We start from the raw sequence: 17842 nt of genomic DNA, 5'->3' as shown, positions 1-17842 counted from the left end.
ATGCCTCTATGTGTGCCGCCAGCTTGCAAGCGTTTTTGTGCTAAGAGAATCACATCTCCGTTCTCCGACCGACTACAACCGTCTAACTTTGCCCACCGTTGCCATGTTTTGTTTATGAGAGAGAAACAAGTAATCAGGTCTATTTCCGTTGCCATGTTTTGTTTATGAGAGAGAAACAAGTAACCAGTAAACAAGTGGCCATGACTTGAGGGCAAGTAGAACATGACCTGTACTTGCCCGACGGGCAAGTGCCTCTGAGACCTTAGTGTCAACCCCTGTGTAGCGATTTGCGTGATTTTAGGGCAAAATCTGTAGGAGTAGTGTCCATAAATGTGTTTTAAAAAATCAGCCTGAAGGTGGCGCTAAATGGGACAGATCCATGTTGATGACATGAGTGTAGAGCAAGTGTGTACCGATTTGTGTGATTTTAGGGCAGAATTTGTAGGAGCAGTGTCCAAAAATGTGTTTGAATAAATCGGCCTGATGGTGGCGCTATATGGGACAGATCCATGTTGATGACATGAGTGTAAACATACTGTGTAGCGATTTGCGTGATTTTAGGTCAAAATCTGTAGGAGTAATGTCCAAAAATGTGTTTTAAAAAATGGCCTGAAGGTGGCGCCAAATGGGACAGATCCATGTTGATGAGATGAGTGTAGACTTACTGTGTACCGATTTGCGTGATTTTAGGGCAAAAATTGTAGGAGCAGTGTCCAGAAATGTGTTTTGCAAGAATCGGCCTCATGGTGGCGCTAGAAGAGGGCCATGTGAAAATTGGTGGAGGTTGTGGTTTGGCAGGCAAGGAGTGTGTGTGCAAAATTTGGCATGGATCGGGGCAACGGTTGCGGAGATATGAGCAGGGCAAAAGTGTGACGTGACGTGACAGACACACTGACGGACAGACTGGCGGTGGAGGTTTTGATAGTAAATGCGACCTGACGGTCGCAATTACACTATTACGCTATTACACTTATTACACTATTACATTTGTCACCTATTACACTTATTACACTATTACACTTAATGCCTGTAGATCTGTAAAACATATGATGACTCCATAGATCTATAGAACAGGGCCCGGGTCTTCAACGTTTTCAGGCCGGGGACCCCCAAACTGATGGGAAGATGGAGCAGGGACCCCCTACCACCTCGTAGGGTGGGGGGGTCGGGGCTACGACATATTTTTTATTTTAAACATGTACAAGTTACAGCGAGCAGGGTGGGCCGTACCACTACCATTTCTTAACATACTACTTATTAACTGAGAACCAATGTCAATAATATCAACAATCTGTCAATTGCATAGTAATCATGTATTCAAGCTATTCAAAATGGATAGAATCATGATTTATAAAAAGAAAAGAAAAAATAACATTTTTTGAAATCAAGCAATAATTTCGCAGACCCCCTGCAGTACCTCCGCGGACCCCCTAGGGGTCGCGGACCCCCTGTTGAAGACCCCTGCTATAGAACATGTAGATCTCTTCCATAGGGACAGGGACTGGTGATGGATTTAGCTAAACTTATGGATAGGAAAGCCCAGAGAACTCACTTCTAGCAAACATGGCAACCCTAGCTGGTTGCCATGCCAACACTGCCAGAAGTGCACTTTGAGATTTGAGACTCTGAAACTTTTCAAGTTGAAACTGAAAAAGTAAGAGCAAACATGGCAACCCTGCATGGTTGCCATAAACACTGCCAGAACTGCACCTTGAAACTTGAGACTTGAAACTTTTCATGTTGAAACTGAAAAAGTAAGAAGCGCAAAAAAATAATAATAATCTGAAACCGAAAAAAAATTATTTGAATCTGTAAAAATAAGATCTGAGAAAATAATACCTGAAAAAAAAAAAAAGTGAAACTCTGAAAATATGTTGGCGAAACACTGCACAATGTCTTGGAAGAATTTCTTCAGAGATACAACACATTTTTTCAGTTTCAAAATCATTTTTCAGTCTTGCAAAAAATATTTTCAGAGATTGAAAATAACTCTCAAGGTTTTGAAACCTTAGGAGTTTACAAGGTTTCAAACATGAACACAGAGGGAGAAAAGTGCCAAAATGCATATTCTGAAACAGTGTTTCTGATGAAGTTGACACTCTGAAAATGTGTTGGCGAAACTCTGAAAAGTGATTTGAATCTCTGAAAAAATGTGTTGTACCTCTGAAGAAATTATGCCAAGACATTGTACAGAGTTTCGAAATCATTTTTCAGAGACTCAAAAATATTTTTTCAGAGATTCAAAAACATTTTACAGTCTTGAAATACTACTTTCAAGGTTTGGACTATTGGCATGAATCTAATCCCATAGAATACCAGTGGCATCGACTAGTCGATCTGTAAAAAACACTGGCAGTGAAAGCCCTAGTGTGCATGTGGTACATACTGGTGGAGGAGGACATGAGCTGTGTGGTCCTAAAGCCCTAGTGTGCATGTGGTACATACTGGTGGAGGAGGACATGAGCTGCATGGTCCTAAAGCCCTAGTGTGTGTGTGGTACATACTGGTGGAGGAGGACATGAGCTGTGTGGTCCTGGGTGCTGACAGGTGGTTGTTGGCGGTAGCTCCATTGGAGCTGAGGCCCAGTGCCGTACTGCTGGCTGCAGCAGAGTGGAGGCCGCTGGCCCCCGACAGGCTGCTGACAGTACTGCTCATGTTGGCTCCCATGCTGTGGGCCATGCTGTGGGCCATGCTGTGGTTCATGTTGTGGTTCATGTTGTGGTTCATGTTGTGGTTCATGGTGGTCATGGTGGCCATGTTGGCCAGGTGGCTGCTGATGCTGCTACTGCTGCTGCTGTGGGAAGAGTGGTGCGACGGGGGAGCGGGGGCTTGCGACGATGAGGTGTACGAGGCAGAGGAGGGCGCCAGAGAGCTCACACCACTGCTCTCCACACTGGTGTACTGGGGAGAAGAAGAAAAAAAGTGTGTTTGGAGGTTAAGGCACAGATATAAAGAGCTAGATGCCTCGTTCCCAACTTCCCTATGTGTGACGCACGTGGAAGCAATGCACACGTGATTCCCTTAGTCCCTCGATGCACATGCATCAGAGTCCAAGGAGGCGTCTACCTTTCTATGTCTATGGGTTAAGGGCTGGGTAGCCTAGCTCAGCTAGACACAATCCAACCATGTTAAAACAAGGTGGGGATCAATACAGTTATTTAGCTGCATTAGTATAGAGTCTAAGGGCTGGGTAGTTTACTGACATTTAGAACCAATAACCCATTTATAGCCCAATAATTGAGGAGCAAGGTTTTTCTATAATCTGCATATTAATAGATTGTTTAGCCATTTAACCATGTGTTATACTTGACGTGTTGTACAATGGAGGCATACAAAAATAGTGAACATGGCCGAGAGACATTATTTACAGTGAGAGAGCATGTGTGGCCGAGAGACATTGACTTACGGTGTGAGGGCTGGAGCCCAGAGCTGACACCGAGGAATGACTGCTGGCGTGGCTACAGGGGGGAGGGGGGGGGGGTAAGAGGGGAGGAAACAACAATGATCAGTTTCACCTACACACACAATGGTGAACAAAGTATGGGGCTGTTAAGTCTGACATCATTTTGTAGGCAGAGGAGAACTTTTGCCCCCCAAAAAAGTGAATTTTTTTACTATTTTTACCATTTACTATTTTTTCTTCTCTTTGTTGTTGAAAGGAAAGTGGTAGAATTATACTTTAGTCGTTATTTTTGTCTCGGATCTGTTGAAATGGCGAGGGACAGATATTGACAATAAATCTGCTTGGAGGTCTGACTACAAAATGATGTCACGGCTTAAAAGCCCCAAATACTCAAGCAAATACTCAGGTATTCAAAAGAACAAATCATGAAGTACATTTTATTCAACAATGCATTGCAGTATTGAAACTTAGGGGAGGCTCTCTCCATTCCGACTTGTCGCCACTCCGAAATTGACTTCTTATTGTCGGAGTGGCGACACTCCCATAGGGGTTAGGTTTAGGGTTAGAGATAGGGTTAGTGTCGGAATGGAGACATGTCGGAAAGGAGACATGTCGGAGTGGAGAGATGCACTCGAAACTTAGGACATTTCCAAAAATAAAGTCTTAAATGTTAGTTAGTGAAAATAGCAGTGTGAGCTTGTAGATCTTTGACTATATTTGAAACGGGTTTATGGTTCATTCATTATACTGTATATGTTTGGGTCCCAAGAGTCCCTTCCTAGAAACTTTGAGTGGCAGGTTGTGTCACCTGTTGAGCGAGTTGAGCTGGCTGGCAGAGGGCAGGTCTGGTGCCAGGCTGGCCAGGGTGCTGGAGCTGTGTGGGGGCAGGGGGGCAGACAGGTGGGAGGAGGGGGGCACCGGGGGCGTGCTGCTGCTGCTGCTGGCGCTCAGACTCAGAGATGGAGGAGACTCTGGCTTGGGTGTGGAGGAGGCTGATGAGGCTGCTTAGGACCAGAGAGAGAGAGGAGGGGGGGGGGGGGTTATCATTAGATGACCCCAGAGGCAAGGTCCAAAAGATGCATTCTAAAATCACTAGTTCTTCTCACACTCACAGGTCTCACAGCGCGGCACAAAGTGACGCACTGTGAGCTTGTGCATCTATTTTTTGAATTGCCAAAGCAAAAACCTAAAATGACACATGGTTTTAATGGGTTGAAATGATGCCCCAGTCATTTCTATTCAGCAGTGGGTTCCGTCCGTAATTCCATTTAATTCATTCATATCTAAGGGAACCTCCGTGATCTCCGATGTGTGAAACTCGTCCTTTAGTTCCCCCCCAACCCCCCCCCCCCCCCCCTCAAAGTAAGCAGACATTTCTTTCCTCACTTTTTTTTATGGATTTCAGAGAGACAGCAGTGCTGCTACCAGGAAACAACCAAATGACTCCATTTCACTCAATTCAGTTGCTTGACTGTGTCAGTGTGTCGATAACAACATTTCAGGTGCTTTTCAGGGTACTCAACTGCACTGTACATTACTAAAAATAATTATCATTTCAATAGTAACGAGACATAAATGTGAATAAAGTTTTGTGCAAAATATAAGAAGTAATGTGTTTTTATCTCAGAGTAATCCAAAATGTAACGATGGTAGCTTTCCAGTGAACAGCAGCGGTCAGATAACTTACTGTCCAGTGCAGCAGAAGTCCTCACTCCGTTCAGACCGTTCTGGTGAAACAACACACAGTTCAGTTCAGTGAAACAACAAACAGTTCAGTTCAGTGTCTGGAGTGAAACAATCACATTTATATCGCTTTTTCTTCAAGTGCTTTAGCAACGCGTTATAAAATGAGCACATTTTATAAAATAATAGAAATTATAGGAAATACAACAGAAAAACGTATTCACACTATATTAGAAGGGAAATTTGTATTCAGAAAAGAAAACAGAAAATGTATTAATGCGTTCTCCTCTTGGACATCAAGCCTCTCGTGCCTGGTGTCATTGTCATTTTACAAGGGCTTGTTTCAATTCTGCTTTTGCACAAAATAGTGCAATGCAAGATAGAGGGCGCCAGATCCCTTTGAGTCACACCCTACCACTACTTACTGTTCATCCACAGAGCATTGATTCTAGTTGTTTTCTCCTTTAGATTAAAGTGCTTTGTTTTCACTTTTTTTCAACTTTTATTACTTGTCAAAATACATTTTATTTGTCTGCCTCATCTTTTTACCATCCCAGGTTGAAAAAAGTGAAAAGAAAGCACTTTAATCTAATGGAGAAAATTACTAGAATCAATGCTTTGTGGATGAACAGGAAGTAGTGGTAGGGTGTGACTCAAAGGGATCTGGCACCCTCTATCTTGCAATGCACTACTTTGTGCAAAAGGAGAATGGTCCATTCTTATAGGTGTGGATGTGCAAAAGGAGAATGGTCCATTCTTATAGGTGTGGATGTGCAAAAGGAGAATGGTCCATTCTTATAGGTGTGGATGTGCAAAAGGAGAATGGTCCATTCTTATAGGTGTGGATGTGCAAAAGGAGTCCATTCTTATAGGTGTGGATGTGCAAAAGGAGTCCATTCTTATAGGTGTGGATGTGCAATAGGAGTCCATTCTTATAGGTGTGGATACGCTAGCATTACGTGGAGCATAATTAACTCACCATGACTGGCCCCGAGGCCTCTTTGCTCTGCGAGAACGCCAGCCGCGAGTGGGGGGGCATGCCCCCGTCGTAGCCCCCTCCCACAGAGGAGAACGGTGAGGAGGAGGAAGGGACCGAAGAGGAAGAGGAGGATGAGGTGGTAGACGAAGAGGCGGGGTTGGCGGGGCCGGCCGTGCCCAGTGAGGAAGGGGCGTGGCTGGGCAGCGCCACCGAGGGAGACGGGTAGACGGGTTCTGACGAGGAGAGGGGCAGAGGCAGGGGGACGGAGAGAGGGCTGCCCCGAGACTCACTGTGGGAACAACATGTACCATGAGTCAGCCTAAATGTCACAGGGAGACTCACTGTGGGAACAACATGTACCATGAGTCAGCCTAAATGTCACAGGGAGACTCACTGTGGGAACAACATGTACCATGAGTCAGCCTGAATGTCACAGGGAGACTCACTGTGGGAACAACATGTACCATGAGTCAGCCTAAATGTCACAGGGAGACTCACTGTGGGAACAACATGTACCATGAGTCAGCCTAAATGTCACAGGGAGACTCACTGTGGGAACAACATGTACCATGAGTCAGCCTGAATGTCACAGGGAGACTCACTGTGGGAACAACATGTACCATGAGTCAGCCTGAATGTCACAGGGAGACTCACTGTGGGAACAACATGTACCATGAGTCAGCCTGAATGTCACAGGGAGCCTCACTGTGGGAACAACATGTACCATGAGTCAGCCTGAATGTCACAGGGAGACTCACTGTGGGAACAACATGTACCATGAGTCAGCCTGAATGTCACAGGGAGACTCACTGTGGGAACAACATGTACCATGAGTCAGCCTGAATGTCACAGGGAGACTCACTGTGGGAACAACATGTACCATGAGTCAGCCTGAATGTCACAGGGAGCCTCACTGTGGGAACAACATGTACCATGAGTCAGCCTGAATGTCACAGGGAGACTCACTGTGGGAACAAACATGTACCATGATGAGCCTAAATGTCACAGGGAGACTCACTGTGGGAACAACATGTACCATGAGTCAGCCTAAATGTCACAGGGAGACTCACTGTGGGAACAACATGTACCATGAGTCAGCCTAAATGTCACAGGGAGACTCACTGTGGGAACAACATGTACCATGAGTCAGCCTAAATGTCACAGGGAGACTCACTGTGGGAACAACATGTACCATGAGTCAGCCTAAATGTCACAGGGAGACTCACTGTGGGAACAACATGTACCATGAGTCAGCCTGAATGTCACAGGGAGACTCACTGTGGGAACAACATGTACCATGAGTCAGCCTGAATGTCACAGGGAGACTCACTGTGGGAACAACATGTACCATGAGTCAGCCTAAATGTCACAGGGAGCCACACTGTGGGAACAACATGTACCATGAGTCAGCCTAAATGTCACAGGGAGACTCACTGTGGGGACAAACATGTACCATGATGAGCCTAAATGTCACAGGGAGCCTTCACATCAGGTGCCTTAAAAATAATTACTTCATATGGCCTTTTCTGGCCAAAAAGTTGAAAGTAGTTTCATTTTTAGCAATGATGATATCTGCTATTTTTTAATAGCCAAAATATAAATGAATGGTTAAAGTGGTTAAAATCTAAAATGACAGATACTTTCCCAGGTTTAAATTGGTTAAGCTGCTTCTGTGCATTAAAACGGGGGCTGTAAACACTAAGGCTGTCAAGATTCCGATTCGACCGCGAATCAAACAGAAATTGACATTTGATTCAGTGAATCGAAATCACCACTCAAATCGCGATTCACTTCTGTGCATGCGCACGTCCGAACCACAAGGCTTTAATGTCAGTTGTTTAAACATAAAAGTGTTTTTCTTTATAAATCAAGACAATAGCCTAAATTAATAGTCCTATAAATCTGTGCTGAAAAAAGGAGTTTTAAAAAAATTATATATTGTATTAAAAATCGAAACGGATCGAATCGTGACCTTAGAATCGAAAGTTGAATGGAATGGTGGATTAGCCCTAGTAAACACACTCCCAGCAGCATGGGTAAAACACATGGATGTTGGAGGACAGTTCAGTACCTGATTTGCCTGGCGTTACCAGCCTCTATCACACACTTCGTTTTGGGAAGAGAGTCTGGGATTTCAGGAAGAGTTTTCATTTCTACGTCATTGCCCCAAACCACGTGCCCCAAGCCTACAGAAACCACGTGCCCCAAGCATACAACCCTGATTGGCCAACCCTTGAAGCTGGTTGAGGAAATAGAATCTCAATGGATCGGTGCCAGACCGTACTACAACACCACTACCGCCAGGGGGTGATGTTGTGTTCGGTCTGGTTTATTAACCAGGCAAGTACCTGATAGGTTTGGAGTAGAGGCTGTTCTGGCTCGGTGCTCCTCCTCCTGGTCCCTGTGCTCCCGGTAGGGGGCCCGCCGGGGCGGGGGCCGGCGTGGGCTCTCTGGACGGCCCGCTGCCACAGTTGTTGTCCGCCGTCGAGCCAAAATCTGGCAACGGCGATTCTGAGCCAAAGTCCAGCGCTCCGAACTGGAGGTTGAGTCCGGGGATGTCGGCGGAGCCGGGCATCTCCACCGCCGTGGAAGGGATCTGATGGCGGGGGGGGGGGGGGGGGGCATCACCATGTAGCTTTTATTAACCAAAAACACAAAAGTCCAAGTGTTGGGGGGGGCTCCCTCAGATGCTAAAACATGGCCTGTGGGATTAGGCCAATCAGTGGTCCTTATAGTCAGGGAAAATGATCAGAATACCTGTCAAATCTGTGAATAAATTCCTTACCAAAAAGTTTCTTCACCAATGTGTTCGTAAAGGTGTCTAGTAACATATCTAACAAAGATTGAAATTCAACATCCCTAGGAGAATCTTTAACAGCTAGGGTAATTCTGGGTCTCATTCACTTACATACACTGTACTATAAGGGAATAAATTACTCCCAAAAAATATGCTTTAAGTGGGATGTGAGGGGTCTAACTAGGTGTTTTTAATTATTCTGAATCCATTGCAAGCATTTGTTTTGCAAGAAAAATATTCCTTGGGCCAAAAATGGACCCCCATACCACTGTGAAAAGTGATGACTCATCACTAAACCATCATTTTTATGGGCTGTTTTTAGCCCAATGAATGTTTTTCGTGCAAAACAAATGCTTGCAATGGATTCAGAATAATTAAAAGACCCCTCACATCCCACTTAAAGCATATTTTTTGAGTGTAATTTTTTTTTATAGTACAGTGTATAGTACAGTGTATAGTAAGTGAATGAGACCCAGAATTACCCTAGCTGTCAAAGATTTTCCGAGGGATGTTGAATTTCAATCTTTGTTAGACATGTTACTAGACACCTTTACAAACACATTGGTGAAGAAATTGTTTGGTAAGGAATTTATTCCCAGGTTTTTATTAATATTCCCTGACTATTAATCATTTATAAACTTCAAAACATTTGAAGACCTGAATCATTTAAAAACCTGGTTGTGCTTTCTTCCAACCAGCCTAGAGCCATCTCACTACCTTCTGGGTCCCAGCTGCTACCTAGCATTGAGCTGGTGGTGTCTTAACAAAATGTCAAATTGTTTTGATATTTAAACCAAATACGGGATCATACCAGTTATACCAATTTGTTACCACTAGGTGGTGAATGCACGAGATCCAGCTGCTCCTGATTGGAACACAATGAAGGGAACATACAGGCCCTATAAGATAAGATGAGATAAGATAAGATAGACCTTTATGGATTCCCGTGGTGGGTAAATTCTGGTTTGTATGTTTTAACTCAGTGGTTCTCAAAGTGGATTTCAGTGACCTTTCCTTTATGGGGGTCTAAACTGACCCTTACAAGTCTGTACGGGTCAATTTGGTTCCATATGTAGTTTGTACATTGTCAAAGTTAAGGGGAGACCTTCAAATTTCAAAGTTTGAGAACCACTGTTTTAACTAGGGCATCATAGGTCGTTTTCTGGTTTTGACTCCCAAAACCTGAAACTGAAAACCGCTTGTCAAAAGCCCTGTCTGTCTGTCTGTCTGTCAAGCGTCAGACCTTTACCTTAGATGTAGGAGGTATCCTTCGTTTCTGGCCTTTGAGCTGCGCCCGTTGTTGCTGCTGCTGCTGCTGCTGCTGCGCGGTGCCGCCCTGAGGGTCCAGCCCTGCGGGGGGCACAGGAAGCTTTGCGCTGCCAGCAGCCATGAGAGAGGAGCCTCCCTGGGCCACAGAGGAGGCCGACGTGGGGCTGGTCTGTTGTTGCGTGGGGGGGCTGGGTTGGCGCACCAGGGGCAGAGAGGAGGGGCCAGAGTGCCTCTGGACCAGTTGGCTCAGCACCAGAGAAGGCTCCGGCTGCAGACTGAACTCACCTGGATGGACGAGGGAACACAAACACAGACATACTACTGTAGGACATGGCTTTCTTGGCCTGTCACAATAGGACATAATCCCCCCATTTATTTTTGAATTTTTTTCAAGTTTATTAAAGGCCCAAGTACATAAGGTACATTTTGTATTTTGATTGCTGGTACCGATCATTATCATTTTATTCAAGTTCTGTGTCATTATTTGCTCTATGCAATGTTTGTTTACAAAGCCTAAAAGGCAAACAGAAATAACTTTGATTTATATGTTCAGTGTCAAAAATCGGTAATAGTTATTTTTGTGACAATTAGCCAGTAGCTATGCCCCTCCCAAAAAGCTTTTGTCCAATGCTAGCTTAGAATCATTTCCTGCTTGCGAAGGTTTGCCTCGGCAACAGCCTTGGCAAAAGCTTTTAGGGGAGGGGCATAGCTACTGGCTAATTCATCACAGAGTAAAGTTTCACCAGTAAGACTCCCTAATCGGGAGACCAGTAAGACTCCCTAATCGCTTATCTCCTGTCACACTGCTGACATCAGTATGACATCACACCGTACACAAATGACCCTTATATAAGACCGGCATTATCTACCGACAGATTAGATGCAAGCAGGATCTCGACTCTGACACAATGGCGCTATATGGGACAGATTCATGTTGACGGCTCTCTTGGCGCCGCGGACGCGTGGGTACCGGCCCCGGCTCTCCCAGTCGCTCCTAGCCCGAGTTACGGCATTTTATGTGCGCTGCAGTGGCGGGGGTCCTCCACTAGGGGGTGCGACCACTTTCGCATCTGTTCTGGAGCACCAGGAGTCGGTGGTCGCCGGGAATTCCCCGTGAACAGCCCCGTTCAAGATCGTGACAGCCCTGTACAGCTCCATGTAAAAAAAAATAAACACAAGCAGAATCAAACGTACGGCTGAACTGTGAAGACAGCGGGGAGATGCTGGGTTCTGAAGTCTTCATGTCCCAGCTGGAGGAGGCGGGTGGAGCTATGGAGGCTCCCAGGCCTGGCAGCCTGCTGATTGAGGAGCTGCCACCCTGCGTGCTGGCAGGAGGGGGGGCCTGGGACGAGGGCAGGGGGCCCAGGCCCTGGGACGAGGGCAGGGGGCCCAGGCCCTGGGACGAGGGCAGGGGGCCCAGGCCCTGGGACGAGGGCAGGGGGCCCAGGCCCTGGGACGAGGGCAGGGGGCCCAGGCCCTGGGACGAGGGCAGGGGGCCCAGGCCCTGGGACGAGGAGGGCAGGGGGCCCAGGCCGGGGCCCTTTAGCTGCTCCAGGATCTGAGCTCCGGCGAGGTTGGTCTGACTCCTCTTAGACTGGCCCAGGTCCCCGAACCCTGCACCGTTGGTCTGACTCCTCTTAGACTGGCCCAGGTCCCCGAACCCTGCACCCAGCACCGACGACTGGCAACACAACATGGAGGAGAAACCAAACAGACGACGAGGGACACAACGTTAGAACAAGTCAGATGAAGGAATCTGGAAATAAAATACATAACGTCAGGATGGACTGAAGTAACAACCAGCGCAGTGCTGATTTCGTCGACTAAAACTATGACGAAAAATCACACCCGTGTGAACTGAGCGGTGGTTTACCCACCAACCCCCCCCTCCCCCCTCCCCTCGGGCCGCAAAAGTCTAGAGTTCAGGCCGCTTTTTTTGAAAAAAAAAAAAAGTTTTTTGAAAAAAAAGAGAAAAATTGGGGGAAAAAAAGTTTTGAAAAAAAAAAAAAGTTTTTGAAAAAAAAAAACGTTTTTTGAAAAAAAGTTTTTTGAAAAAAAAAGGTTTTTTGAAAAAAAAAAGGTTTAAAAAAAAAAAAAAAGTTTTGAAAAAAAAGATTTGGAAAAAAAAAGTTTTGAAAAAACTCGGGCGTGCTCAACAGTAATAACTGCGTATTACCTTATTGTACTTTACTGTATACTGTACCTAACTGTACTGTATACTGTACTCTACTGTACCTAACTGTACTGTACTGTACATATTCTGTGTTCTATATCTATGAATTCTATGTGTTCTAGATCTATGAATTCTGCAGTACAGAGAAACACAGCCCCCCCCCCTGTGTGTGTGTGTGTGTGTGTGTGTGTGTGTGTGTGTGTGTGTGTGTGTGTGTGAGTGAGAGAGTGACCCACCCACCAGTGTGTGTGTGTGTGTGTGTGTGTGTGTGTGTGTGTGTGTGTGTGTGTGGCCTGGCCTGAACAACAGCGCCCCTCCCTTAATGTGTGGTCAGAAAAGGTACTACACCACAGGCTTGAGGCTACATACAGACCCACCCACCCACATACATACAAACATACCTACACACACGGCCACGCTATGGAGACGGTGTGACCACCGCTCAAAAATGTTTGTCGACAGCGTTTTTTTCACTGACGAAAACTAAATAAAAACAAAATAAAAGCTAAGATGATGACTAAAACTAAGACTAAATATATTGACAATTTCGTCAGCAAAATAAAAACTAGACTAAAACGTTAGAGAGTGGAGAAGAAAGTCATTTTATGTTTGGTTGCTCTCAGGTGTTGCGTGCTGAAAATAGCAGATCTATCTCACAAGTGAGTCACAACACGCCAAGTGTAAAATCAGTCATTACGATAACATCAAGGCCTGCCAAAATACATTTTAGTTGACTAAATCAACTGTAGATTGAAGCCCTTTGCACACAGGACAGTTGCGTTTTTTTCGTTTGCGGCATGACTAAAACGCATTGGATTTGGTGTGCGAGGCTGTGCGGAATCGGCGCTGCGGATCCAAAAAGGAGTCATAAAAGGAGTGATGAGTTTTTTACCGCATGCGACAAGACGCACGAATCGAACTGGGTTCAATCGAGAAAAAAACGCACGGCGGCAGCCACTCGTCGCACGGCTAATTCGGAGCCGGTGTGCATGAGGTCATAGAGAATCATTGTTTTCTTTTCAAAAAATGATATTGTCCGTTTATCCGTGCGGTTAAACGCGCCTGTGTGCAAAGGGCTTTAGTCGCCTAAAATCTCATGATATTTAGTCGACTAAAATTAGACTAAAACTAAAACTTTTCAGGTGACTAAATTATGACTAAAACTAAATGACATTTCATTCAAAAGACTGACTAAAACTAAATCAAAACCGAGGTACAGATTGAGATTAACCACCCGGACTGAGTAATTATAACAAAACACACTGCACCCCTCTTGCTGTTGGAGGACAGGCGGTGTGTGAATGCGCGCGCGTTTGTGTGTATGTTTTCTCATGTCAATAAAGCCGTTTGAGGCTGTGAGGAGTCCAGACGTCCTCTTGACGTTCCTTTTTTTACGTTTCTTGCTAAATTTAACGGTTTTAATCCGTCGGGTTGAGTGCTGTCCGTAAGGTTACGGACAGAGTCAATTATGTACGGAGCTACCGGATAAAATGACTCTCCCCCTCCGTTTCTTGTGTATTCCTGCGGTCCTTGTGTACTACTATGCATGGTACTTTACCAGGGCAGCGTGTGCATAGCTTGTGCTGCCAGTGCCGTTGCGGCTGAGAGGAGTTTGCTGCGATGGCTGATGGTGGTGGGAGTTGGTGAACACCAGGCCCTGAGAGGTGGAGGAGGACACCGTCTCTCTTCCTCCACCCACAGGCTGCTTCTGCAGCAGAGAGGCCAGGTCCAGGCTGGGGGGGGAATCCACAGGGAAAACAACTCAATCCACAGAAATGCTTCTCTACACAGCCAGATAGAGACATCAAAGACGGATCTACAATGTACAAACATGTCAATATGAACAGCATTTTCTTTCCTCCCAGCAAATGAGGGGGATTATATGCAATGTCAACCTTAGGAAATGCCCTGTGAATAACATATTAATATAAGTCTCAAAACGATTTGTGTGTGTACATTGTTGTCTCCACCAGCCGAAGGCAGGGGGAGAGTATGTTTTCACCCCTGTCCGTGTGTGTGTGCGTCCGTGCGTGCGTGTGTGCGTGCGTCCGTCCGTCCGTCAAGTTTGTTACCAGCTAATCTCTGGCACCGTTGGCCCGATCGCTGCCAAACTGAGCACACACACTCCCTGGATGCCAATTCAGAACCTCTGCCCCACATTTTTCAAATCATAGATAGATATAGATAGATACCTTTATTATCCCAAGGGGGACATTTATTTAAATCAGCCTCATGGTGGCGCTATAACAGGCCGATTTGTGTGGCCTGGTTGTTACCAGCTAATCTCCGGCGCCGTTGGCCCGATCGCTGCCAAACTGAGCACACACACTCCCTGGATGCCAATTCAGAACCTCTGCCCCACATTTTTCAAATCAGCCTCATGGTGGCGCTATAACAGGCCGATTTGTGTGGCCTGGTGGAGACCTGTGCTCGGAAGAGCACTGCTTCTAGTTGGGTTCTGTTTTAGTATATTAGTGTAAATCAGGGGTCTTCAACGTTTTTCAGCCAAGGACCCCTGAGGTGACAGAGGGATGAAGCAGGGACCCCCACTATATACCTGCCCACTATAGAGGGACCCCCACTATATACCTGCCCACTATAGAGGGACCCCCACTATATACCTGCCCACTATAGAGGGACCCCCACTATATACCTGCCCACTATAGAGGGACCCCCACTATATACCTGCCCACTATAGAGGGACCCCCACTATATACCTGCCCACTATAGAGGGACCCCCACTATATACCTGCCCACTATAGAGGGACCCCCACTATATACCTGCCCACTATAGAGGGACCCCCACTATATACCTGCCCACTATAGAGGGACCCCCACTATATACCTGCCCACTATACCAAGACATCAGAGACGCATACTGAAGCAGGGACCCCCACTATATACCTGCCCACTATACCAAGACATCAGAGACACATACTGAAGCAGGGACCCCCACTATATACCTGCCCACTATACCAAGACATCAGAGACGCATACTGAAGCAGGGACCCCCACTATATACCTGCCCACTATACCAAGACATCAGAGACACATACTGAAGCAGGGACCCCCACTATATACCTGCCCACTACACCAAGACATCAGAGACGCATACTTCCCACAGATTACACACACCCGAAGTGAGTTTGAAAACATGACCAATGATGAAAAACTCCCATACCTACTGGGAGAAATGTGCGAACACAGCAGCAAGATTTGTGAACTGTTGCGACAAAAGAAGGCTAGAAACACAACCACCCTAAGGACTACAAACCATGGATTGACATCTAGACCTACTGCACATACAGTATGAAACAGAGCTGCTACCTTTAAATGCATTTTGAGAAAAAATAATGCTGTTATTTGTTCCAAAAGCTTTATACCCTGTACATATATAAAATGTCACAATGCGACATAGCTCTGTTTACACAATGATGTACCCCCTCCCAATGTATATATGTTCCCCATTTTCAACTGTTTTTATTTTGTTTGTGACACTTGCTTTGGCAATGTAAACGTACAGATCCTTCTCAAAAAATTAGAATATTGTTTAAAAGTTCATTTTCTTCTGTAACATAATAGATTTTTTGTGCATGCAGTGAAATATTCAAACGCTTTTTTTGTTTTAATTTGGATTTTTATGGCATACAGCTCATGAAAATCAAAAATCCATATCTCAAAATATTAGAATATTCCACACAGCCACTCAAAAGAAGCATTTATAATACAGAAATGTCAAAGTTCTGAAAGGTTATGTTAATTTATGCACTCATCAGTGGGGCGTGGCATGAAGGTGGTCAGCCTGAGGTACTGCTGAGGTGTTATGGAAGCCCAGGTTTATATTATAAATATATTTATATTATAGTTATAATGGCATGAAGGTGGTCAGCCTGTGGTACTGCTGAGGTGTTATGGAAGCCCAGGTTTATATTATAAATATATTTATATTATAGTTATAATGGCATGAAGGTGGTCAGCCTGAGGTACTGCTGAGGTGTTATGGAAGCCCAGGTTTGCTTTTATAGAGGCCATAAGCTCATCTGTGTGGTCGAGTCTGGTGTCTGTCATCTTCCTCTTGACAACACAACACAGATTCTCTGTGGGTTTCATGTCAGGCCAGTTGGCTGGTCAGTTAAGGCTAGTAATACCATGGTCACTACACCAGTTACTGTAGTTTTGGCTCTGTGGGCAGGTGCCAAGTGCTTCTGGCTAAAGGAAATCATCATTTCCGTAAAGCTTGTCAACCTACAGAAGCGCAAAGTGCTCTAAAATCCCCAGGTAGATGGCTGTGATGCTGTGTTGACTCTGAACTTGATAAAACACAGTGCACCAACACCTGCAATACAATGCAATGCTGGTTTTGCCCACACTGCGTTTTATCAAGTTCAGAGTCAAGACAGTCATCTACCCAGGGATTTTAGAGCACTTAATGCTTCCGTAGGTTGACAAGCTTTATTGAGATGATGATTTATTTTAGCCAGAAGCACTTGGCACCTGCCCACAGAGCCAAAACTACAGTAACTGGTGTAGTGACCATGGTATTACTAGCCTTAACTGACCAGCCAACTGGCCTGACCTGAAACCCACAGAGAATCTGTGTTGTGTTGTCAAGAGGAAGATGACAGACACCAGACTCGACCACACAGATGAGCTTATGGCCTCTATAAAAGCAAACCTGGGCTTCCATAACACCTCAGCAGTACCACAGGCTGACCACCTTCATGCCATTATAACTATAATATAAATATATTTATAATATAAACCTGGGCTTCCATAACACCTCAGCAGTACCACAGGCTGACCACCTTCATGCCATGCCCCACTGATGAAGGAATTTGTTCAAAAGTATTCCATACAAAGTACTGAGTGCATAAATTAACGTAACCTTTCAGAACTTTGACATTTCTGTATTATAAATGCTTCTTTTGAGTGGCTGTGTGGAATATTCTAATATTTTGAGATATGGACTTTTGATTTTCATGAGCTGTATGCCATATAAATCTAAATTAACCCATTTAGACCTAACCTAATAGAATAGGGCTAAATCAGAAATTAGCCTACAAAACAAATATGTTGCTACATACTGTACATGTACTGTAAGCCCCTCCCAAACAGCAAAATGTGTTCCCGGCCTGAAAGGGTTAAAACAAAAAAAACTTTTGAATATGTCACTGCATGCACAATGAATCTAAACTATATGAAAGTTTAAAAAAATATATTATGTTACAGAAAAAAATTAACACAATATTCTAATTTTTTGAGAAGGATCTGTATGTTTTCTCATGCCAATAAAGCTCCTTTGAATTGAAAATTGAATTGTATATCATTGTTTTGCTGATACTTTAACATCGATTACATAGATAGTTTTGTAAACTTGTTTGACAGCACTATTATGTTGTATTCTATCATGCATATTTTCAGACATTTAACCACTTAACTTGACCTTTCTCTCTTTACAGTACACCAAACATCTTTGCCTAAAATAGCCGATCTAACAAGCTCACAACGCCTCGCAGCGCGAGGCGTTGTGAGCTTGTA

At 45.0% G+C, this 17842-nt stretch overlaps 1 protein-coding gene across 5 annotated transcripts in view; it reads right to left on the bottom strand.

Moving 5' to 3' along the window:
* The window catches only part of ubap2a (ubiquitin associated protein 2a), a 61746-nt gene that overhangs the window by 19848 nt on the left and 24056 nt on the right, over window positions 1-17842 (bottom strand). For 3 of the 5 annotated variants that reach the window (XM_080728987.1, XM_080728989.1, XM_080728990.1), the window contains 9 exons: window positions 13863-14037; window positions 11326-11812; window positions 10112-10416; window positions 8414-8661; window positions 6066-6354; window positions 5091-5130; window positions 4212-4407; window positions 3407-3458; window positions 2505-2901 (listed from right to left, as the gene is read on the bottom strand). In XM_080728987.1, coding sequence (XP_080585113.1) covers window positions 2505-2901; window positions 3407-3458; window positions 4212-4407; window positions 5091-5130; window positions 6066-6354; window positions 8414-8661; window positions 10112-10416; window positions 11326-11812; window positions 13863-14037 — 2189 coding nt within the window. The remainder of the gene's footprint in view (window positions 1-2504; window positions 2902-3406; window positions 3459-4211; window positions 4408-5090; window positions 5131-6065; window positions 6355-8413; window positions 8662-10111; window positions 10417-11325; window positions 11813-13862; window positions 14038-17842) is intronic. The other 2 variants (XM_080728988.1, XM_080728991.1) reach the window with 1 other exon arrangement.

This window comes from Nannobrachium achirus (genome assembly GCF_963921795.1).
Source record: "Nannobrachium achirus genome assembly, chromosome: 6".
Taxonomy (NCBI): Eukaryota; Metazoa; Chordata; class Actinopteri; order Myctophiformes; family Myctophidae; genus Nannobrachium; species Nannobrachium achirus.
The sequence above is the reverse complement of the archived record's forward strand: the minus strand, read 5'-3'. Positions and strand labels throughout refer to the sequence as shown.